At 40.7% G+C, this 26420-nt stretch overlaps 1 protein-coding gene across 1 annotated transcript; it reads left to right on the forward strand.

The window, feature by feature from the left end:
* On the forward strand, positions 1-25309 carry LOC128659968 (oocyte zinc finger protein XlCOF6-like). Its single transcript, XM_053713560.1, has 3 exons — positions 1-32; positions 13620-13735; positions 14633-25309. The coding sequence occupies exons 2-3, from the start codon at positions 13717-13719 to the stop codon at positions 16900-16902; spliced, it is 2289 nt and encodes a 762-aa protein (XP_053569535.1). The 5' UTR covers positions 1-32; positions 13620-13716; the 3' UTR covers positions 16903-25309.
* The last annotated feature ends 1111 nt before the right edge of the window (positions 25310-26420 follow it).

Consider the following 26420-nt stretch of genomic DNA (forward strand, 5'->3'; position numbering starts at 1 on the left):
CTCCCATTTACTTCCTGTGCAGCTGCTGCTGGGTGAGTGAGTCAGGCTGTGTGTGTATTGTGTGATAAAACGTTTTAGTCACTTTCTGGTCTTCTTAAAAAGTTTATAATTGTTATAAATGTTGTTATTTTAGTGCATGTTATTTACCTGCTTGTGCCAGGCAATGGGTTACTAAGTGCTGTTTAACTCTTTGTATTAGTGAAGGGTTAACTCACACTGTGCAGCTCTCTGTGCTAGTGAAGGGTTAATACACACTGTACTACTCTCTGTGCTAGTTAAGGGGTTAATACACACTGTGCTACTCTCTGTGCTAGTGAAGGGTTAATACACACGGTGCTGCTCTCTGTGCTAGTGAAGGGTTAATACACACTGTACTACTCTCTGTGCTAGTTAAGGGGTTAATACACACTGTGCTACTCTCTGTGCTAGTGAAGGGTTAATACACACTGTGCTGCTCTCTGTGCTAGTTAAGGGGTTAATACACACTGTGCTGCTCTCTGTGCTAGTGAAGGCTTAAGACACACTGTGCTGCTCTCTGTGCTAGTGAAGGGTTAATACACACTGTGCTACTCTCTGTGCTAGTGAAGGGTTAATACACACTGTGCTGCTCTCTGTGCTAGTGCAGGGTTAATACACACTGTGCTGCTCTCTGTGCTAGTTAAGGGGTTAATACACACTGTGCTACTCTCTGTGCTAGTGAAGGGTTAATACACACTGTGCTGCTCTCTGTGCTAGTGAAGGGTTAATACACATTGTACTGCTCTCTGTGCTAGTGAAGGGGTTAATACACACTGTACTGCTCTCTGTGCTAATGAAGAGTTAATACACACTGTGCTGCTCTCTGTGCTAGTGAAGGGGTAATACACACTGTGCTGCTCTCTGTGCTAGTTAAGGGGTTAATACACACTGTGCTGCTCTCTGTGCTAGTGAAGGGGTAATACACACTGTTCTGCTCTCTGTGCTAGTTAAGGGGTTAATACACACTGTGCTGCTCTCTGTGCTAGTTAAGGGTTAATACACACTGTGCTGCTCTCTGTGCCAGTGAAGGGTTAATACACACTGTGCTGCTCTCTGTGCTAGTTAAGGGGTTAATACACACTGTGCTGCTCTCTGTGCTAGTGAAGGGGTAATACACAATATGCTGCTCTTTGTGCTAGTGAAGGGTTAATACCTACTGTGCTGCTCTCTGTGCTAATGAAGGGTTAATACACACTGCTTCTCTCTGTGCTAATGAAGGGTTAATATACACTCTGCTGCTCTCTGTACTAATGAAGGGTTAATACACACTGTGCTGCTCTCTGTACTAATGAAGGGTTAATACACACTGTGCTGCTTTCTGTACTAATGAAGGGTTAATACACACTGTGCTGCTCTCTGTGCTAGTGAAGGGTTAATACACACTGTGCTGCTCTCTGTGCTAGTGAAGGGGTAATACACAATATGCTGCTCTTTGTGCTAGTGAAGGGTTAATACCTACTGTGCTGCTGCTCTCTGTGCTAGTGAAGGGTTAATACCTACTGTGCTGCTGCTCTCTGTGCTAATGAAGGGTTAATACACACTGTGCTTCTCTCTGTGCTAATGAAGGGTTAATACACACTGTGCTTCTCTCTGTGCTAATGAAGGGTTAATATACACTCTGCTGCTCTCTGTACTAATGAAGGGTTAATACACACTGTGCTGCTCTCTGTACTAATGAAGGGTTAATACACACTGTGCTGCTCTCTGTACTAATGAAGGGTTAATACACACTGTGCTGCTTTCTGTACTAATGAAGGGTTAATACACACTGTGCTGCTCTCTGTGCTAGTGAAGGGTTAATACACACTGTGCTGCTCTCTGTGCTAGTGAAGGGTTAATACACACCGTGCTGCTCTCTGTGCTAGTGAAGGGTTAATACCCACTGTACTGCTCTCTGTGCTAGTGAAGGGTTAATACCCACTGTGCTGCTCTCTGTGCTAGTGAATGGGTTATTACACTCTGTGCTAGTGAAGGGTTAATACATACTGTGTGGCTCTCTGTTCCAGTGAAGGGTTAATACACACTGTGCCCCCAAACCGAACATTATCAGCCCAGCTTTATCGAAGGGCGCCCGGTCATAGTTTGCCTTATTTGTAGGAGCCAATCTGACCTTATTACTGAGTAGGGGTTGTTATATTAGTTTGTAAGCAGCACTTGTATTGTTTTACATGATCTTATCACCCCTGCTCAGACTAACTAGGGGCAGTTGTGTAGCAGGGTCGGTTTTAAAGGGACATTAAACCTAATATATTTATTTCATTATTCAGTGTTACACTAAATACAGAACTGCACAATGTAATTTAGAGCTGCAAGAACTAATCAGTATAATCGATAATAATAGATTATTAAAATAGTTGTCAGCGAATCTCATAATCGATTAGTTGGTCTGTGCACAACACCAGCTGCTTCACTCTAATGAGCTCCTGCACATGGTATTGTGTTTTATGGTTATGCCCTTAGCCTAAAGGACGTCTACAGAAGTTTACTTTTCACTTTTTCAGAACAGTATAAATTTACAGCTAATCCCGGCTTATGTGCAAACCAGAAATAAAATAGGAGTCATCATTTGGATTGTTTATATTAAATTAGGTGAGTTTGGACTATGCTTTGCATGATATGTGCCAAGCTTGTTATTTACACCTAACTTTAGATTGATAGAATTTGTTATTTGAATTGATTTGCACAATTATTAGCGGATCACTTGCTATTGCTGATTATATGTACAGTATAGGTTAATGTGTAAGGCTTTGTCCTGTTACTGATATACAGTACTTAGCGCTTTTGACTTTTCTTGTTTTTTTATTTTGAATTAATTGTAATATGTACCAAATTCAAGCTCTATAAGTATATAGCTATTATTTTAAGTGTGGACTAGATATTTGTCCCCTAACCTTTTATAGCTGGTTATTTAGTATTGCATATAGATAATAAAGATATTTTTATGTTAGAATGAAGTCCAGGCTTACTTTAAGAGGCCCCTTGCATTGGTGGAGAGTTAACAAAATACCCCACCTTGGTGAAATTGGCAAAACCATACTTATGCATCTCAGGCACCTCAACACCATCTGAGCACCTCTTCTCTGCTGCAGGCCAAATAGCTTGCAAAAAGTAAGCCAGCCTCAGCCAGTAGCATGTGGTCATGTTGATACTTTTGCATTTCAATGCAAAGTTTCTGAGAGAGTGAATAACAGAATGTTATTAACAGTAATAGTCTACCTTTTTGTAGTTCTACCTCATTTGAAACAGTTTGTGTTTTTTTGGCTTGATTAGAAAAATGTGTTATGCTGCAGGTTCAAAAATTGGACAAACAGTTATGTTAATGTAAAGTTTTAGTCTGAATTTTATATTTATAACACTCAGTATGTGGATTTTATTTTAAATATAGGATTTTTTTATAGTCCGATTTAATTGAAAAAATAATCGTCCGATTAACCGATTATGAAAATAATCGTTAGTTGAAGTCCTCATTTATAGTATTATGTATGTGGACTGAGGCTGTGACAGAAATATCTCGGTGTAACATTACACTTTAGTGGTTGGGCTGTGTGTGGTCTGACATTGTGCAGTTCTGTATCTAGTACTAAAGACACCAGTACATGCATTGCATTTTATTTTCTATTGATGTGCAAGGTGTTTGCACTTGGCGCTACCAGTGTGTGAATTCTGACGTTTGCATTAATTACTGACAATATTATAAAGCTCCCCCCATGGTGTCTGGCTCATGCCATTTGTATAGCTGCAAGTATTGTGTGTTACGTGACATGGCTGCTTTGTAGGGAGGAACCGTATGGCAGAGTAATTGTGAGGGGGGATTATGCAGTGAAAGTCAGGTTAGAAGTCAAGGGAGAATTCAGAGGAGCTTGCACTTGGCGCTGTGAGACTAAACTCTTAAATACAATGCACATGCGCAAAAGATGTACACGAGCTTGCTCGACACGAAGCAGTTATTTTCAACAGAGCATTCATTTAGGATGACGCCAGGGAAAAGAGGGGTCTGGCGGCCATTTCAAATCAGCCGGAGAATGAAAAGTGATTTTGAACAAAAAACATATATGCATTAAACATGGGCTACAGGAGGATTAAATTAACATTAACTACTAAATAGGAATAAGTCATTATAAATGTTGTGTGGACTGTCCCTTTAATGATACAGATAGGGCGTGTCATTTTAAACAACTTTCCAATTTGGTTTTATCATAAAATTTGCTTTGTTCTCTTGGTATTCTTTATTGAAAGCTAAACCTAGGTAGGCTCATATGCTCATTTATAAGCCCTTGAAGGCTGCTTCTTATCTTAGTGCATTTGACAGCCTCACACAGCTAGACAGTGCTAGTTCATGCGTGCCATATAGATAACATTGTGCTCACTCCCATGGAGTTATTTGAATCTGCACTCATTGGCTAAAATGCCAGTCTGTGAAAAGAACTGAGACAAGGGGCAGTCTGCAGAGGCTTAGATACAAGGTAATCACAGAGGTAAAAAGTATATTAATAGATACAAACTCAGTGGGAGAATAACTATTTTCATTATCAGAATGCACAGCACATTTCCACCATTCATTTCTTCCACTGGATGCTCTGTGCCTGAATCCCAGGGGCGCACTGTATATGTGAACATTTCTTCTGTAATTGACCTAGGATATAGGAGCAGATGTTTTACTCTTGAGCTTGCGGTACAAACATATAGGGTATAACAGATGGGATATATTTACAGAGCTCAGCCCTACAGTGAAATAAAGATTCCCTCTTCTGCTTATTGGTGACTTCAGCAAACCTAACTGTGTTCCGGCCTTAGGGACTTTCTGTCTGTCCTTCTGTTTAACTGTCAGATAATACCAGGTTTGTGCTGTTATTTCAATGCAGGGAAAAAACTGTCATGGGTCTTTTATATTAAAAGCACTGTAGGGTGGGAAACGCTTTTCCCAGCATTTGTACGCTCACAACTCCTATTGTACAGCCTCATATATTGTATTTCCTCACTTGCGCATGCGCAACAAACTGTTACGAGTAACTTAGAACAATTACAGGGAACACAGGATTTTAATGATGTCACGGATAATGAAAAAGGGGCGGTGCTACACAGACATTTTAAAGCCGGGGGAAAAGTAAGTGATTTAACTTGAAAACGGATTATCGTTAAAAACTAATTTAGGGCAACTTTATAGATATATGTTAAAACTATTTTTGTGTTGACTGTCCCTTTTTTAAACTTTTTGAGTCAACAGCTCCTACTTAGCATGTACAAGAATTCACAGACTAAGCGTATATGCATTTGCTGATGGCTGTCACATGGTACATGTATGCATTTGTGATTGTCTGATGGCTGTCACATGGTACGTATATGCATTTTTTATTAGCTGATGGCTGTCATATGGTACGTGTATGCATTTGTGATTAGCTGATGGCTGTCACATGGTACTGGGGGAGTGGAAATAGACGTAACTTTTAAAATTGTCAGAAAAAAATTACTGCTTATTTGAAGTTCAGACTAAGTGCTATTGCATTGTCTTGTTATCTTGCATGTGTTGTTTATGCAAATCTACTGTGTTCACTGGTTCTTTAACCCCTTAACGACTGAAGACGTGCAGGGTACGTCCTTAAAAGAAAGTCAGTTATCGACCAAGGACGTACCCTGCACGTCCTCGGTCTGGAAAGCAGCTGGAAGCGATCCTGATCACTTCCAGCTGCTTTCCGGTTATTGCAGGATGCCTCGATATCGAGGCATCCTGCAATAACATTTTTTAGCCATCCGGTGCAGAGAGAGCCACTCTGTGGCCCTCTCTGCACCGGAGATCCGTGGCTATTTTTGTTGGTGGGTGGGAGCCGGTATGGGAGGCGGGTGGCGCCCATCGATGGGCATGCTCATCTGGAGGGGGGCGGGATCGTGGGCAGGGATGGCCGGGGGCACGCACGGACGCGCGCACGTTTACGGGGGGGGTGGGCACATGCACGGGGAGGGAGCGGATGGGAACCGCTACACTACAGAAAAAAATTGTACAAAACTGAAACAATGGGGGGAAATTATATTAAAATATAAACCTCAGTTAGGTGGTGGGGGTTGGTTTGTGTGGGAGGGAAGCTACACTACAGAAAAAATGAAAAAAAAACATTTTTTTCTGCAAACTGGGTACTGGCAGACAGCTGCCAGTATCCAAGATGGCCCCCAATAAGGCAGAGGAGGAGGGTTAGAGAGCTGTTTTTGGGGGATCAGGGAGGTTGGGGGCTAAGGGGGGATCCTACACAGTAGCATATGTAAATATGCTATAAAAAAAAAACTTTAAAAAAAAAACCTTTTATTTGAGTACTGGCAGACTTTCTGCCAGTACTTAAGATGGCGGGGACAATTGTGGGGTGGGGGAGGGAAGGGAGCTGTTTGGGAGGGATCAGGGGGTGGGATGTGTCAGGTGGGAGGCTGATCTCTACACTAAAGCTAAAATTAACCCTGCAAGCTCCCTACAAACTACCTAATTAACCCCTTCACTGCTAGCCATAATACACGTGTGATGTGCAGCAGTATTTAGCGGCCTTCTAATTACCAAAAAGCAATGCCAAAGTCATATATGTCTGCTTTTTCTGAACAAAGGGGATCCCAGAGAAGCATTTACAACCATTTGTGCCATAATTGAACAAGCTATTTGTAAATAATTTCAGTGAGAAACCTAAAATTGTGAAAAATTTTGCGTTTTTTTTTTTTAATTTGATCGCATTTGGCGGTGAAATGTTGGCATGAAATATACCAAAATGGGCCTAGATCAATACTTGGGGTTGTCTACTACACTACACTAAATCTAAACTTAACCCTAGAAGCTCCCTACATGCTCCCTAATTAACCCCTTCACTGCTGGGCATAATACACGTGTGGTGCGCAGTGGCCTTTAGCAGCCTTCTAATTACCAAAAAGCAATGCCAAAGCCATATAAGTCTGCTATTTCCGAACAAAGTGGATCCCAGAGAAGCATTTACAACCATTTATGCTATAATTGTATAAGTTATTTGTAAATAATTTCAGTGAGAAACCTAAAGTTTGTGAAAACAATTGTGAAAAAGTGAACAATTTTTTTTATTTGATCGCATTTGGTGGTGAAATGGTGGCATGAAATATAGCAAAATGGGCCTAGATCAATACTTTGGGATGTCTTCTAAAAAAAAATATATACATGTCAAGGGATATTCAGGGATTCCTGAAAGATATCAGTGTTCCAATGTAACTAGCGCTAATTTTGAAAAAAAGTGATTTGGAAATAGCAAAGTGCTACTTGTATTTATGGACCTATAACTTGCAAAAAAAGCAAAGTACATGTAAAAATTGGGTATTTCTAAACTCAGGACAAAATTTAGAAACTATTTAGCATGGGGTTTTTTTGGTGGTTGTAGATGTGTAACAGATTTTGGGGGTCAAAGTTAGAAAAAGTGTTTTTTTTTTTTTTTTTTTTTTCATTTTTTCCTCATATTTTATAAAAATAATTATAGTAAATTATAAGATATGATGAAAATAATGGTATCTTTTGAAAGTCCATTTAATGGCGAGAAAAACGGTATATAATATGTGTGGGTACAGTAAATGAGTAAGAGGAAAATTATAGCTAAACACAAACACCACAGAAATATAAAAATAGCCTTGGTCCCAAACGGACAGATAATGGAAAAGTGCTGCGGTCATTAAGGGGTTAATGAGTTGTGGTTTTCAAAAAGATACAACACTAAACCTAAGTGAGCAAATATAAAATACTTTTACCAAAAATCACATTATATAGAATATACATAATACAATCTATGTTACACTCGCCCATCTGTGTGACTAACGCTACTGATTGGTTAACCAACAGTTTCTGATTTGGACCAGCAGTTCTCTGTGACTCCTAAGTCATACTTTACCTGTGGGTTTAACCCTGTTGTGAGGTTTAAACACATAAATATGCAGGGTGTATAGTGATAATACGACATGATCATGTCACTTTGTCACTATAATGCCCTGATATAAGAGTGTAACTATAGATATATACACGCTGGCACACTCAGCTCTCTGGGCTACTTAACTGATGGAATAATCTAGTTTAGCAGATCTCTTGCTAATAATTTATTATGTACAAATATGTTACTATATTGTGTTTACAGCAGCATTCAGCCTGTTGTGTAGTGCCCTGTATATTGTGCAGCTTTACAACGTCCCTTTATTAGTATAAATGAAATAAGAGAAAGTGATGCTAATTTAGCCCATGCTCAGTATTTAGTGTCATTGGCTGTTATATGCGATCAGGTACAGACATTGTGTCTAATAGCACCTTATGTCAGTGGTTGACGAATATGTTCAAAAATTGGGAGCCAATAAGAATATTTAGGAGCCAGGCATATTTTTAGGAGCCAGACAGTTGGATTTATATATAGATATATGGATAATAACCCAAAAGGTTAGGAGCCAGGGGTAAAATTCTAGGAGCCAGTGGCTCCCAGGCTCCTGGGTTTGTCGAGCCCTGCCTTATGTCATTTACTGCCTCTGTGCTCTATACTCCCCTATACATTATTCTTCCCTATCTCCCTTCTTACCTTATCTACCCCACCTTCCCCAGCACCTACTCCTTCCAGTTACACAACACCTTGTGCTGATTGTCACATTCTCCCTTATCTATTTGTGTATTCTCAGATAATATTGTGTCTTGTTTTATATTCTGTCTGTTATTAACAGTTTGTTTTATATCTCATGGCACACTATAGCTAAATGTATCATAAAGGTTTAGTGGAAAGTGCTGTCAATAAGTAATTATAAGAGGAGATTTCTACAGCTGCGCAATGAGAAAAAAAAGAGTCCTCTTGGACTGGTAAATAGAGCTAGACATAAGGAAGGGGGGTATATGAGACAGCAATGACTTTTAGATCAGCATCAATGTATAGCCCACATATAGACTTCTCACAGCTAGCAAGCGTGAGCTACATTATGACATCATGTAAGAAAATAGAGTAAAAGGAGTCTCTAAATAAGGTGCGCAATAGATCGATAGAAACCAATCCTGGATAACAAGATGGTCTTGGGACAGCAGATCACTCGTATGGTCAAGCAGCACTCCTAGAAATGGAATCGATGGGAAGGATCTGTGTGAACAGTAAACAGAGGCGCCTTATGGGACAGTATCGTCCAACAACAGAAGAGCAGAGTAGGCAATGCAGCCCAAAGCGGGGGTACTCACAAGTGTAGTGGCATAAACGTATGCTTCACAGCACAGGAAGGGACCTTTAGTCGCCCGACAGACAAACACACTGGATCAGCACGTGGAATCCAAGACCCAATCAGCAGCAACTTGCAGGACCACGTCACGATGGGAGCTGTCTGTAAAGTAACCAGTCACCAGCCTCGGCAGTTAGACAGGTCAGCGAACCGACCATAAACAACAGTCGTAGAGCAGGTAATCAAAAACTCGAAAGTTTATTGGAATTAAAAGTTTAAAAATATGTACAGCGACAAGCAACGCATTTCTCGACCTTCAGGTCGTTTCATCAGGCTTATACTGAACAATGATAACCTGCTCTACTTAACAAGGAAGAGGACCTATCACAAACCACCTATCAGAATTATATCAGAGACCTGATGTTACCAGATTTACTGAGAGTCTGTGCATTTAATGAGAGGATTTTTTGTTAGCAGGAATATACAACACTGGAAAAGTGGGATGTGTGACAGTGGAGTTAACAGAATCTTACAGACTACAAAGTTAACTGCTCTGTGTTAATATAGCCAAACAACAAGGAAGCTTGTTCACAGACAGAAAAGCTCAATTGATCATTAGGCAGAGGAGGAGCTGCAGTAACTGTTTAAGCAACACAAACACAGTGGTACTGCTTTGAGCAGAGAAAGTAACAAGCAAAAGTAAAGTCAATAATGCTTTGTATATCAGGTTAGGCAGTTAGTATCAAGATAAATATACAACCTGTATCCTTTGCAGATGAGAGGTAAAGTTCAGTGCAGGAGGAAAGCTGGCTCCAGTATCAGAGAGACTCTGCTGCTGTTTGCACAGTGAGACACTGCTGCTGAGAGGCGTTGGCCCAGAGGAGGTGCAGTCAGATGACTGAGGCAGAGAACAGGTGCTTCTGGGATGCAGCTGCAGCCGTGGAAGCAAGCAGGAGGAGCTGAAGATTTGGTAGAGCCGGATAGGCTGGTGAGTAAACGAGTCTCCGATAGAGAGATTCAATAATCCAGCAATGACAGCTAGGATTAGGAAGCCTTTATAGGGAATGAAGAGGCAAATTTAAAGGGACAGAAAGGCAGTGAAAAGGAAGGGAAGAGGAAACTCTGACACCACCCTACATGCACACCCCTCTCTCCTCCAATAGGGAATGCACATCCTTCATTCATAGGATCTCAGCGATTGGCTTAGAGGATGCCTCGCGTAGGATCTTCCCTATTGGAGGAGAGAGGGGTGTGCATGTAGGGTGATTTGTGATAGGTCCTCTTCCTTGTTAAGTAGAGCAGGTTATCATTGTTCAGTATAAATCTGATTAAATGACCTGAAGGTCGAGAAACGCATTGCTTGTCGCTGTACATATTTTTAAACTTTTAATTCCAATAAACTTTTGAGTTTTTGATTACCTGCTCTACGCCTGTTGTTTATGGTTGGTTGGTTCGCTGACCTGTCTATCTAACTGCCGAGGCTGGTGACTGGTTACTTTACAGACAGCTCCCATTGTGACGTGGTCCTGCAAGTTGCTGCTGATTGGGTCTTGGATTCCACGTGCTGATCCAGTGTGTTTGTCTGTCGGGCGAATAAAGGTCCCGTCCTGTGCTGTGAGGCATACGTTTATGCCGCTACACTTGTGAGTACCCCTGCTTTGGGCTGCTTTGCCTACTCTGCTCTTCTGTTGTTTGACGATACTGTCCCATAAGGCGCCTCTGTTTTCTGTTCACACAGATCCTTCCCATTATGACATCATATAGTAATGGGAAGCTAGGGGGATGTGAGTATGATGTAATATATGGCTTAATTGAACCTCTGACTATTTTAATATTGAGACCGACCTTGCTTGCTGCTAAATATATGTAGACTATATGCAGATAAACTGAGGGGATTGGAGAGACAAAAGAAGCAATTTAAGCACACCTATCCCCTTACGTGGTCTCTCCATGAAAGTCTCGATCAGACCTAGTGGTCGTCATTGATACCATATTGAGAGGGGAAGCTGATAATGGTATATTGCTAAGATATGCGCTCATAGTAGAACCGGACCGTATTAACAGTGTATATTTTATGTACATTGGACTTCAAAGATCTCAGTAACAACATGATATACTTGATAAACATGTGAAATACACGATATAAACTTATGAGGGTTTAATATATCTGGTAATTTATAGCAGAAAAAATGAGGAATATGAGGGCATACAACCTCCCAGGTGATCTCTCTGTTATTACTGCAGTCAGACAATACGGTCATCACTAACAACATCTTAAGAGGGGTACGCTGAACATCATATATTGCCCAGTCATAGGCTTTTAACAAATATAAAGTTAAGACCTGCTACACCACATCAGTAGTGCATATTCTATAAACAGTAGGCAGCAAAAATTATGTTAACTTTCTCTGATCCATGTAGGAAAACATTTCATCCATAATAAACATAGATGATAGGCATGTGAGATACATAGGGGAACTTAATAGTCAGAAGTGGAATAATAAAGTCTCGTAATATGAAATACAAAAACATATTGTTGGCCATGGCTTTATATTACAATTTAGTTAATAGGTTAAGATCCTTAATGTTCTTTATTTTGCCTCCCAAACTGCTCTCAGCATAGAAGGGAAGCTTTTTAAATGAGGGCGGGGGAAATTGTCACCCCATTTCAATGCAATAGTTCAGTACCTGGATAATTGGGAGAGTTTTTTCCTAGGAGCGACGTGGCTTCGGGAGCCAGTTCAGCAAACTCGAACTTGATGTAAGGCAGTTGGGTCAGTTGGGAAAGATTGTCTGTGTCCCGGAGTATACTCCTCATCATCATGTATTCACAGATAGATGGCAGTTGTCGGGAGACCCGGTAATTTGCAGTGTCTCTGCTAATCAATTCGGTGGCTGGGCCAAGGGTGATGAGGAAATGCAGCCATACCTCTGTGTTTAGTGTATCCAACAGAATAGCTGTGATCTCAGGGGTTGCTGACAGTGTGTGCTCCAAGCTTTCTGCGGGAGATGATCCTTCCATGTCTGCAGAACCACCGCAAGTTTCTTTCATCAGAGGAAGATTTTCTCCCATGCTTGCGCAGCTTCTGTTTGCTCCATCTGTTGTTTTGTTGATTTAAAGCTGGAATGTGGCAGTCTCAGGCGCAGATTCTTCCCTTGCTGTGATAGCCAGGCTGTTGGGCTAAGCTGCATCGGTATATCCACTGTCTCCAAATATAGAGTATCCTGGTCGCCAGTTTCCAGAGAGGAAGCTCTTTTCCCTGCTGTGGGGTAGTCACCTCTCGTCGTATCTGTGTCTGTTGGGTCAGAGTCCAAGTGGTCGGTCTCTTGTAAGCCGGTTGGTCTTACCCTATCTGGCTTGTGGAGAGCTGGGTAAAAGATCACCGCCATTCTTTCATCCAGTCTCTGGGCATGCTTCTGTAGTATCACTCGCAATTGCATAAGAAAGAAAGCTTCCTCCATTTTCAGTTAGCATGTAGGGGATAGCGTAAACTTTAGTCTTAGTATGCTGCGACTATGTAGTCCTCTCATCAATAGGGACAGTGCTAGTTTCAGAGGAATAGCGTGGTACTGAGGGCAATTAAGCAACGTCAAGATTCAAAACCCTAAATTTCAAATCAGGCTGTCCACAGACCAGTTTCTCCAATAGTTTGAATAATATATATCCAGTTTTAGCTTCACAATATTAGTGATTTTATGAGATAACTTAAGGAGCCGAAGCTCAGTGCGACCATTAAGATGGCCGTCGCCCTGAAGTCCCCCCTATTGCATTGTATTTTTATTATACATCTGTGGTTTTGTAATTCTATATTTTATGGTCCTTTTTAAATGGACTGAATTTGCCAACATAACATCTCATTATATTATCACTCTATGTAAAAACTATTTTTTTTCTTAACTCTATCCAAGAAAACAATTGACATTAACATTTTACTGCCTATCTCTCCCACACCCTCTAGCAGTGTGATTTAAAACAACTCAGTATTGACCAAGAGAAGTTAAAGGACTGGGGGTGAAGCACATGACAAGATGTCTGACAGTGATAATTAGTAGGAAGTACAATACCAATACTGCAGCATCCAAATTAACATATTTAAACAACTGATATTTAACATTTCTTTCAGGAGAAAATATTGTTTCATATAAATTATAGAAAACAAAGATTATAATATATTTGTAATGTTGTGATATGGCTCCACTTAAATAGATTTTCTACCATTATGTTGTATAGATCTGGGAAGATTCATATTCAAAGGGCAATTATAACACTAACAAAGATATCTGTACTAATTGCTTGTGCTGAATCAACATCACATATGTAATAACCTAATCAGCTGATCTGTATCACATGAACTGTTATTTGCCTTTAATTATACCATACATACAGTTAATCAGAACCATAATTTATTATCTGTCTAAACCATTTAATATACTTTTTACAGACACGGCCAGAGCACTGAGAGATATCAGGTATTGATGTAACTGGAGTGAATAAGGGAACCTTCTTCCTGAGCACAGACATTGGAGCCTGTTATCACCATGAACTCATATGTGTTAGGTAAATAAAATGGATATTATGCTGACTTTAAAAATAAAATAGATCACTCATTAAACAAACAACTATTATATTTATATCTGCATCTTTTAAGAACATTTGTGTCACTGACAGTTATAAAGAAGGAGCAACCTCTATTGGGCTGAGGTGTAGGGTAAAAAATACTACCCCCCCCCCTCTGTCCTTTTAGATAGATCATGTCCAACTACCTAACCTCACCCCCAGACCTGGTTCATTACTCAGAACACCAGCAACTCCAAATTCCCCTGCCCTGACCTTGCTCATGGAACACCCATAACTATATTTATGCCTACCTTGTTCCTATGTGTGTAAGACGCACATTTTCTCCAGTGTTCCCCACACCAAAACCACCACTGATCTGTGTGTTTAATTTTACAGTGACTTATTATTATTAAACTAATAAAGTTTTTGGCTGTTTGTATAAATCAAACCACCACACCCTCTCAAAACATCTCACACTTATCATTAGTCTGTGATGATTAATGCATCATGTTCTCACCCAACTGTGTGAGCATGAGCTGGGCAGGGCTGTATTTGCAGTTGCTTGTGAAATGTTAAATAAGAATGGTGGATGCCACCTCTCTTGCCCAGAATACAGATGTACTTGTTCCCTGACTGAGAACATTATTCACACGCACCTTGTTTAATGCGGCCCTATAACGTGTTGTCATCAGTAATCAGTAATTTAGGTTACTATGATGTAGTAATGTTTACATTCTATGTCATCCATTTTTAATTTGTGATTACAGGTAAATAAATTTAAAAATACAAAAAGGAAGACATTTTTGAGTATAAAAAATGTTTTTTTTTTATTGAGATGGATTATATTATAAAGAATAAACAGTCTTATTTTTCTTTATTCCATTTCTTTTTATGTAGACAAACACATCAGTAGTTCATCTCCATCCTTCACTACAGGAAGCCTCAGTTTGATACCACAGACTCCAAAAGTCTTAGACACCAATGACTACTCACAAACATTGGGGATATCACAGCAGATATTGAAAGGAGATGGTGAATTTGCAGAAACTGGGCAGCAATTATTATGTACAGAGAGTAATTTAGTCATCAAACAAGAAGACAAGATGTATGCCTTATCTAGTGAAATTATTATCCCAGAGGATAAACCACACATATTTACCGAGTTTTCAAAACATATTAAAGAAGAGAAAAGTCTACAGTCTATCCAAATAATTCATACAAAGAGGCAACCATTCAAATCTACAGAATGTGAGAAAAGCTTTAGATGGCAGTCTCATCTACTAGAACACCACAAAATTCACACAGATGAGAAACCACACACATGTACTGAGTGCGGCAAATGTTTTACACTAATGAATCATCTGAAAACTCATGAAATGATTCACACAGGGGAAAATCCTTTCACATGTACAGAGTGTGGAAAAAGTTTTACAGAAAAGAGTGATCTGAAAAAGCATGAAAGGATTCACACAAGAGAAAAGCCTTTCACATGTACAGAGTGTGGAAAAAGTTTTACAGAAAAGAGTGATCTGAAAAAGCATGAAAGGATTCACACAGGAGAAAAGCCTTTCACATGTACAGAGTGTGGAAAAAGTTTTACAGAAAAGAGTAATCTGAAAACTCATGAAAGGATTCACACAGGAGAAAAGCCTTTCACATGTACAGAGTGTGGAAAAAGTTTTGCACAAATAAGTAATCTGAAAACTCATGAAAGGAGTCACACAGGGGAAAAGCCTTTCACATGTACAGAGTGTGGAAAAGGATTTACAAAAAAGAGAAATCTGAAAAAGCATGAATGGATTCACACAGGGGAAATGCCTTTCACATGTACAGAGTGTGGAAAAAGTTTTACAGAAAAGAGTGATCTGAAAAAGCATGAAAGGATTCATACAGGAGAAAAGCCTTTCAGATGTACAGAGTGTGGAAAAAGTTTTACAGAAAAGAGTTATCTGATAAAGCATGAAAGGATTCATACAGGAATAAAGCCTTTCACATGTACAGAGTGTGGAAAAAGTTTTGCACAAATAAGTAATCTGAAAACTCATGAAAGGAGTCACACAGGGGCAGATCTGTTCACATGTACAAAGTGTGGAAAAAGTTTTACAGAAATGAGTCAAATGAAAACTCACAAAAGGATTCACACAGGAGAAAATCCTTACACATGTACAGAGTGTGGAAAAAGTTTTACACGAATGGATTGTCTGAAATGTCATGAAAGGAGTCACACAGGAGAAAAGCCTTTCACATGTACAGAGTGTGGAAAAAGTTTTACACAAAAGGGTGATCTGATAAAGCATGAAAGGATTCACACAGGGGAAAAGCCATTCACATGTATAGAGTGTGGAAAAAGTTTTTCACAAAAGAATAATCTGAAAACTCATGAATGGAGTCACACAGGGGAAAAGCCTTTCACATGTATAGAGTGTGGAAAGGGTTTTACAAAAAAGAGAAATCTGATAAAGCATGAATGGATTCACACAGGGGAAATGCCTTTCACATGTACAGAGTGTGGCAAAAGTTTCACAGAAATGAGTAATCTGAAAACTCATGAAAGTATTCACACAGGAGAAAAGCCTTTCACATGTACAGAGTGTGGAAAAAGCTTTACACAAAAAAGTGATCTGAAAAAGCATGAAAGGAGTCACACAGGTGAAGAGCTGTTCACATGTACAGAGTGTGGAAAACGTTTTACAGAAAAGAGTAATCTGAAAACTCATGAAAGGATTCACACAGGAGAAAAGCCGTTCACATGTACAGAGTGTGGAAAAGGTTTTACAGAAAAGAGTAATCTGAAAACTCATGAAAGGATTCACACAGGAGAAAAGCCTTTCACATGTACAGAGTGTGGAAAAAGTTTTACAGAAAAGAGTAATCTAAAAACTCATGAAAGGATTCACACAGGAGAAAAGCCTTTCACATGTACAGAGTGTGGAAAAAGCTTTACACAAAAAAGTGATCTAAAAAAGCATGAAAGGAGTCACACAGGAGAAAAGCCGTTCACATGTACAGAGTGTGGAAAAAGGTTTACACAAATGGATTGTCTGAAAACCCATGAAATGATTCACACAGGAGAAAAGCTTTTCACATGTAGAGAGTGTGGAAAACGTTTTACAAAAAAGAGTAATCTGAAAACTCATGAAAAGATTCACAAGGGAAGAAACCTTTAACATGTTTAGAAAGTAGGGTTGCTACCTTTTGCACAGCCGATTATCTGACACTTTGCAAATGGGCGTGGTTGAGGATGTGGTTAGGGGTGTGGCTTCACACTACCCTAAATGGACCTTCCAGCCAAATTTGGAATCCACGTGTATGCATTTCAGTTTTGAGTAGAAGCATTTTTGCAATATACATGTATTAGAAAAAAACATAATTTATGTAAGAACTTACCTGATAAATTAATTTCTTTCATATTGGCAAGAGTCCATGAGCTAGTGACGTATGGGATATACAATCCTACCAGGAGGGGCAAAGTTTCCCAAACCTCAAAATGCCTATAAATACACCCCTCACCACACCCACAATTCAATTTAATGAATAGCCAAGAAGTGGGGTGATAAAGAAAGGAGTAAAAAGCATCAACAAATGAATTTGGAAATAATTGTGCTTTATACAAAAAAATTATAACCACCATAAAAAGGGTGGGCCTCATGGACTCTTGCCAATATGAAAGAAATGAATTTATCAGGTAAGTTCTTACATAAATTATGTTTTCTTTCATGTAATTGGCAAGAGTCCATGAGCTAGTGACGTATGGGATAACAATACCCAAGAAGTGGAACTCCACGCAAGAGTTACTAGAGAGGGAGTGATAAAATAAAAACAGCCATTTACGCTGAAAAAAATTAATCCACAACCCAAAATATAAGTTTATTCTCACAAATGAAAAGAAAAACTTAAAACATAAGCAGAAGAATCAAACTGAAACAGCTGCTTGAAGAACTTTTCAACCAAAAACTGCTTCTGAAGAAGCAAATACATCAAAACAGTAGAATTTAGTAAATGTATGCAAATAAGACCAAGTTGCTGCTTTGCAAATCTGATCAACTGAAGCTTCTTTCTTAAAAGCCCATGAAGTGGAGACTGATCTAGTAGAATGAGCTGTAATTCTCTGAGGTGAGGCTTGACCCGACTCCAACTAAGCTTGATGAATCAAAAGCTTTAACCACGAAGCCAAGGAAACAGCAGAAGCCTTCTGACCTTTCCTAGAACCAGGAAAGATAACAAATAGACTAGAAGTCTATTTGCATTAATGTCCATTGCATTCAATAGGTGATACTCCCTTCACATCCTTCTGACATTCACTGTACTCTGAGAGGAACCGGGCTTCAAAATGCTGAGAAGCGCATATCAACTTAGAAATCTTAGCACAAGCTTACTTCACCACCTCCATAGGAGGCAAAGTTTGTAAAACTGAATTGTGGGTTTAGTGAGGGGTGTATTTATAGGCATTTTGAGGTTTGGGAAACTATGCCCCTCCTGGTAGGATTGTATATCCCATACGTCACTAGCTCATGGACTTTTGCCAATTACATGAAAGTAATGCTTCTAATAAAAGTTATAGTTGTTTCAAAAGTGTATTTAAGTATGCACCATGCACCAGAATTTTAAGCACGGTACTTGCTCAGAGATCCTAAGTTGCTTTTACCATCTGGTAATGACTCAATTTGTTCATTGCTGATATGATACAAGACCCACTGGTGCTATGAGCAGCTGCAGTGTTTATAATGCTGGTACACAGAGAATATCTAGTTATGCTTCACATGCACGTGCAGAGAAAAATATTATCACTAAAATATTAACCAAGGCTACCACAGAGGCCTCTGACGCACTTCGTTCCTGCCCGATAATGAAAACAGCAGAAGAAGCCGCACGATAGTGTATTATTAGACACCGCACTGACGGACCGAAAGGCGGTAAGAACAAACGCTCGTACATAGGCACAGACCTCAATATCTGTCTGCGGGAGTGACACTTACCACGCTACATACAGTTAGTAAGCCGCCATCTTGTCCAAAGAGCAGATGTTCCCTGAGTCAGCACGAAAAGGCCTCAGAGCCCAGACGTAGCAACATCTGCATATTAATTAACTACTTCTATAAACAAACAGCGGGCTAGAGCATAGAACCCCCGCAGGGCCCCTCTAATCAAGACAAATAGCTGCAACAGGAAGCCATCACGCTTGCAGCGTAAACACACTTCGCCAAGGAGCAGCCCCGTCAAGCACACACAATTAGCTCCTCTCACTCTACATACTCGGGTGCTACAGCTCACCCAAATCAGGAGTATAGGCTGAGACTCACAGAACACATTCCAGGGGGTACTCTATTTAATAGAACCTGATAGTTCAAATACACCAACAGTGTACACAAGGGCATTGACATCCAGCTCACAGTAAGACCACTGAGGAGGTAATTACGCAATTGCTGATACTGAGCACTGAGGCACAATGAACACCAAGCGCTCTGCAAAACCCCACAAATTGCTAAAATCAACCTGCCAAAAGGACAATCTAGTGGAACAGTTTTTCTTCCCACAAGCTTTAAGACCTCAACAAGTGCGGAGCACAGAAGATCGCTTTCACAAAAACAACAAACACCACAAAAAAACACGGAGGGATCAGAAGAAAGCACCTCAGTACCAAATGACATTCTCTCCACATTAGCGTCCAAGCAGGACATAGCAGATATTATACGCTCATGCATACGTGAAGAAATTGCTGAGATCAAACAGGACTTGCACTCTATGAACAACAGAGTGGAAGCACTGGAGGAGTTCTCTGACCACTTAAAAGAAGAAATTAACGAGGTTCAAGACACCACAACGCATCATACAAAAATTATAGCTGATCTATACGACAAAATAGAGGACCTCGAGAACCGTAGCCGACGGAAAAACCTCAGAATCCGCGGGGTTCCTGAGTCGGTGCTACCCAAAGACTTCCCAACCTATATCCCGGCACTTTTTGCCCACCTTAAGAATACCCCTCCTTCTACAGATATCCCCTGGGTTAGAGCACATAGGGCCCTCAGGCCTAAACCCCCCAGATACGGCTCCTCCAAGAGATATAATCATGAAGTTTAAGGACTTTGGGATGAAAGAGGAGCTCCTAAACCTCTCACGCAAACGCCAACCAGTGAAATTCAGGGGTACTATACTCCAATTCTATCAGGACCTGTCGCAACGGACACTCCAAAGAAGACGAGAATTAGCTCCATTAACGGCACTACTCCGTCAAAAGAAAATCCTCTATAGATGGGGATTTTCATTCCATCTATATGTTCTGCATGGCAATAGGAAACTGGATTGCAAGTCCACAGAAGATGTCAGTGATTTCTGCTCTGCACTGGAAATAGACCCGCCAGAGGTCCTACTGGCAGACGATCATCTTGAACCCCCTAGGAAAAACCATCGAGAATGGCCCCAGGGGACTGGCAAAAGGCGGTCTCTAGATCCAAGACCCAAGCATTGGCAAGGCCCCGGGGTATCACACCCCAGCCCCTAACCTAGAGACCTTGCCACATAAGGGGTTACTTTGCAAAAAACATCCAAGAACTGCCACACAGACTGTGAACAACATTAGGGAACTATGCCCTGGTAACGTATAATGCTTAACGACTTTACCTGTGAATAATCTTGTCAACACTATTTGTAATATATGCTGTTTTATATAGTCAATAGTAAAGAAAATGGTTGCCAAGATCACCCTCCAGGAACAGGGCCCTCTCTATAAAAACCTGGGGGGCTGTAGTAATAAGTGTAATGCCCACCCTCAAAGTAATCCTGTGTCAAAAACTGAGATGAAAAGGTTAGTTTATTTCAGACACCTGTTAGATCTTTAAACAATAAGCACTAGTGATAAGGAGCTGGTTTATAGCCCCTCTCGCATTGGTAAAGTCATATGACGTTATGTAATCTAAGATACTTCTTACTAAGATTTGATTTATGCTACTTGTTTTATTTCTTGTATTGTTTAGTGTTTAACATGTTATTGCTACACGTCAGAGGACTGGGTGTGGGGACGCACTCAGGGCACAATGTACAAGCAGAATCTATCATGCTAGATATCATTCACACCCTCATGGACAACCCAATAGCTTCCCTCTCACGGATTAACCATGGCCACTAACAATAGAACAATCACATTAATTAGTCAAAACACTAGAGGCCTAAATTCAGCACAAAAACGCTCTTTAGCTATGAAAGACCTCCGCAGGAAGGGGGGTGACAAAAAATCAAAGGAACCTAGATACTATGGAGGACATTATACGCAATGCTTCCATAGCTCATTTGACCACAAGCGCAGTGGCGTAAGCATCCTTATAGGCAGAAACATCTCTTTTACTCCCATACAAACACACACCGACACAGGGTGCAGGTATCTCTGCGTCACTGGCCTGTTGTTTGGTATTCCGGTGACGTTGGTCAACCTGTATTCTCCCAACACCAAACAGCTCCACTTCTTCAGAAAGGTTTTCACACAGATATTAGACCACACAATAGGAGCACTCTATATGGGAGGGGACTTCAATACACCTATCCAACCAAATCTAGATACCACAAACCCCAAACCCACAACACCTAAGCATGTAACTAAACAATTATGGAGACTAATGCACGAACAGACTCTGTTTGACATTTGGAGATTCAAACACCCCGAGAAGAGGGATTACTCCTTCTTCTCCTCCCCACACCGCACATATAGCAGAATCGATTATCAACTCACTAATCAAAAGGGACTCACTAACGTCCTATCATCAAGACTCTCACACACTGTCTGGTCAGACCACTCTGCAGTACTTACGAGACTTGACTGGCCATCTGCACCAAAAAGCACTTATCAGTGGAAACTGGAGGATAATTTGCTAAGGTACCCTGACCTTAATAACAAAATTGAGAAACTGCTCCCAGAATACTTCCAATTTAATTCCCTTCCCAAGACAGATCCCCTGATAGTATGGGAAGCCCACAAATGTTTTATGAGAGGGATATTTATAAAATATCAAGCGCACGTTAAACAGAAAGCACGATTATTATACAAATCATCCACCGAGCTCCTATCTAAATTAGAATATGAACACAAGCGAAACCCCACATCCCCACAAACTCTTGCAGATCTTGTAAAAGCTAGGAAGGCAGTTCATGATCAACTAATAAAAGAAGCTAATACTTTAGCCCTAAAAACTAAGCAAAAGTTCTATTTTGAAAGTAATAGAGCAGGAAAGCTCCTCGCACGCTCCCTTAAACTGAAAAAACTCAAAACTTTTATACATGAAGTAAAAACCCCCTCAAATGAAAAGGTACACACCATACCAGAAATCCTGTCTCAATTCCTAACATACTACTCTCAACTTTATGACCTCACGGGAAAAAATAACCACCCAATAGACACGCCACAATTGATTAATGCATACTTAGCAGACACTTCCCTACCCCAACTGACAACGGCGCAGGCGACAGAGCTGGAAGTTCCCTTCTCAATATCGGAAATTCTTACAGCCCTTAAACAACTACCCACTGGCAAAAGCCCAGGGACGGATGGCTTCACCGTCTCATATTACAAAAAAAATGCACACACCTTATTGCCACATTTATGCTCTATCTTCAACACTGTTGACCAGAAACACCCGTTTCTTTCTTCAATGCTAGAGGCCCACGTGACAGTAATACCCAAACCCGGAAAATCACCAGACACCCCTTCCAACTTTCGCCCCATTTCCCTCCTGAACGTAGACATCAAACTATATGCGAAACTAATAGCCACCAGAATTAATAAATTCCTACCCCAACTAATCCATCTGAACCAGGTGGGCTTTGTGCCCCAAAGGGAGGCGAGAGATAACACCATCAAGGTTCTTAACTTATTAGAATACACCCAATCCCATAACATCCCAACAATTTATCTAGCTGTCGACGCCGAAAAAGCGTTCGACAGGCTGGATTGGACGTTTTTGAAACTTACTTTAGCTCGGTTCGGCATGGGCGAAAAACTTATAGGGAAAATCTTTGCTTTATATCAATCGCCAACAGCCCGTATTAAATTAAACGACTCACTGTCAAAACCTTTTCATATCTCAAACGGAACAAGGCAGGGCTGCCCCCTATCCCCCCTATTGTTTATTCTGGCCATGGAGGTTCTAGCTTCTAAAATTAGGGGAAATGAAGGCATACAAGGGATTCATATAAACAACACACACTACAAGTTAACGCTATATGCCGACGATATCCTATTCTCGCTCACCTCTCCCTTACAGTCCCTCTCGACACTACTGCCAGAGATCGAGACATACAGTACATACTCTAACTTCAAAATAAATTTGTCAAAATCAGAGTTCCTAGGCATAGGGACAACAGATCAAGTAAATACTCAGATCACGACACAATATCAGTTCACGTCTAAAACCACCTCTATAAAGTATCTAGGGGTACACATAACGAACTCCAAGGATTCCTTGTATCAATTAAACCACCACCACCTCCTAGAATCTATCAGAACAGGATTAAAAACTTGGCATTGTAAGTGCCTCTCATGGTTGGGTAGGATTCAGGCTTTTAAGATGAGCGTAATGCCCAGACTTCTGTACCTGTTTCAGACTGTGCCCATACAACCTCCACCGCAATACATTAACAACGCACAAAAAATAGTCAACACCTTTATCTGGGCCCACAAATGCCCTAGAATAGCAAAACCGGTACTTTACAGAAGTAGAGATAAGGTTGGCCTAGGAGTACCTAACCTATTTTATCACCAAGCGGCTCAATTTACCAGAGTGATTGACTGGTGTAAAAATGCACCAAATAAGGAATGGGTAAAGCTAGAGCATGACCTAGCGGGCTCACAGAGCTTAGGAGCTATATGCTGGACACATAGGCAACACAGACATAATCTTTTAGTTGCTCCCTCGCTGATAACAGATACACTAACTACATGGGACAACCTGACCAGATCCCAGAGGAACATATCCACAATCCCGTCACCATTGACCCCCTTATGCCATAACAGCGACTACCCACCACTTAGACATTTGTGGGCGAGAGGCTCATATTCTATCGCAGCAGGCCTACCTATATGCTCGGTGATAGACCAAGGGGCTATCCTAGCTAAAACATCTTTAATGGAAAAAAACATAACATACTTTAATAGATGGTTCGAATATCTTCAACTATCGCACTTTCTCTCCCACCACAAAGATAAGTCCGATCTGACTCGGAATCTTAACCCCTTTGAACAATTATGCCACTCACCGCAAGTAACGAAGGGATCATTATCTATGATATACAAAATATTACTAGCCCTACACTCGAAAAACCTGCCATCTTATACCAAGGTGTGGGAGGTGGAGATGTCTATCACAGTCCCCCCAGACACATGGAACACTAATTTCCAACAAATGGGCAAGGCACCCTCATCAATGGGAATAACCGAGACAAATATGAAACTGCTAGGAAGATGGTATCTGTACCCAAGCAGGTTAGCAAAAAAATTTCAACACTCAGACCCCCTCTGTTGGAGGAATTGTAAGCAGAAAGGCACATTATATCACATTTGGTGGGAGTGTTCAATACTCCGACCATATTGGCAGGAGATACATGGGGAAATGCAGAAAGTACTCACACAGAAAATCCCCTTTGACCCCCTAACGCTGCTATTCAATAAGCCTACAAAGATTAAATGTAAATATATATCCACTCTATTATATATTATGCTTAGCAGCGCAAAACAATTAATCCAGAGACTCTGGAAACAGAGCAAGATCCCGTCCAAACAGGATTGGTCTCAAAATGTCACACTTCTCCTGTCATTAGAGAAATATCATTATCTCAACACAGACAGAATGGACTTCTATTGTGCAATGTCTCTATACTGGGAAACATACATACATACGGATGCAGATATCACCCCCACCCAAACAACTCCAACAGGACACTAACACATAAATTAGCACAGCGATACACTGAGGACATAAAGGCTATGATCTGTACCCAAGTTATGCCTAGGCATATCCTGTCCTACCGTACTCCGTTCCATTCCGCTATCACCAATACTATATAAAGATCTGCATTATCACATACACAAATCCACAGCACCTTAGGGTAGTCTAAATTGCTATAAAAATAGATATAGACCCTGCACAGTTGGAATCATATAGAATCATATAATCCCAGATCTCTAAGAAGTAAAGTTAGTGATAACTAAGTTAATACAACATAACTGCTATGTATGGAAAACTCCGGAAAGGAAATATCCCCATGCCCAGCCTCTTTAAAGAAAGATTATTATACATAGAAATTTGTATTTGAAACAACATTTGCAAACTCAAACAACGTGTAGCATTGCTTATGTTTATGTGTTATTAAAGTTAAAAGTTTTGTTTGGAGAAAAAAGAAGAAAACACCGCAAGCTTTAAATACTCAAAGAGACATTTTGAACTCTGGATGCGATGGGCCCATGCTGTACTACATCTGAGTTCCAACAGTATCATTTAATATCCTTTTATGCAATGAATGTCTCTTTTTTACACTTGTATAATATTTATTAAATCTTTCAATAAAGTTTTCTTAAAAAAAAAAAAAAAACATGTAGGGGAGCGGGGCTAGCCCTGAGTCTGAACGGTCGCAAGATGCCATAGCTCCAGCTACCTACTATAAATAAATATATACCAGACCGTTCAGCTCAGTTTATCTTATTGACATAAAGTCCCTAATTGTCCATAGATTGTTCCGGAGAGGTCTCAAGATGAAGGAACATGCATATGTCTATCTACTAAGCACGACTCTGCAGAGCAATGAACCAAAGCCCTTGAGAGTGGCCATCTTCTAACCCCAACTCCACGAGGTGATTTGCGCAAGGAAGAAGCATAACAAGAGTTTTTTCCTGGCAACTATGAAACCCTCAACCTGGGAGATTAGAGAGTCCCTATACCGGGAGCACTGGTTGATGAACTAAGCGCCAACATCGCTTCTACTGAACGGCTACTGGACGGGCAGAGGAAGACTTGTGGTTCACCTACCCACTAGTGCTCCTCGCTTAATTACAGTTTAGCGGTCAGCCGTACATCATGGCAAACTATTTACACACTTTGAAACCTAATGGGAACAATGCCCACAACATCGTTATGCAGACCTACGATGGCTGTCTGTCATCCGAGACATACATGGACATTAAAGGACATCTACGGATACTGTACGAAAAGCTGAAACTTTCCTTTAACCCTACTGGCGATGCCTGCACGACTCCTGATTATCTGCCGATGATCAGGAAGATCCATAAGACAGAGCTGCTCTGTCAGACAGGTGGTCCTGAGCTACCGGAGACCGAGTCTGTCAGCTCTCACTCCACAGACACTGTGGTCTCCACTGGCCTAACTGATGCTCTCTGCACCGCTCATCCGCTCTTGATTCCTGCTGAATCCGGGGACTTAATTGAGGGTAAGCTCCTACATACCTCCCGGAGACATAGCCGACTTCAGGGATCCCTCAGAGGACAGGAACACCTACCACAGCCCTGTCAGTGGGCAGGAGCCCCTCAAGCCTCGAGATGTGGGGTGGGATAGATTAGACATACACCCGGAGCCTAGCATTCCCTTCAGCTAACAGCGCTTCTCGAGACACCAAAGGGAAGAGACATATTCCACATAAGACCATACATTGGTCTTAACTAATTCCGTTCACTACTCCCAGGGTTTCC

This window comes from Bombina bombina, chromosome 5, assembly GCF_027579735.1.
Source record: "Bombina bombina isolate aBomBom1 chromosome 5, aBomBom1.pri, whole genome shotgun sequence".
NCBI lineage: Eukaryota > Metazoa > Chordata > Amphibia > Anura > Bombinatoridae > Bombina > Bombina bombina.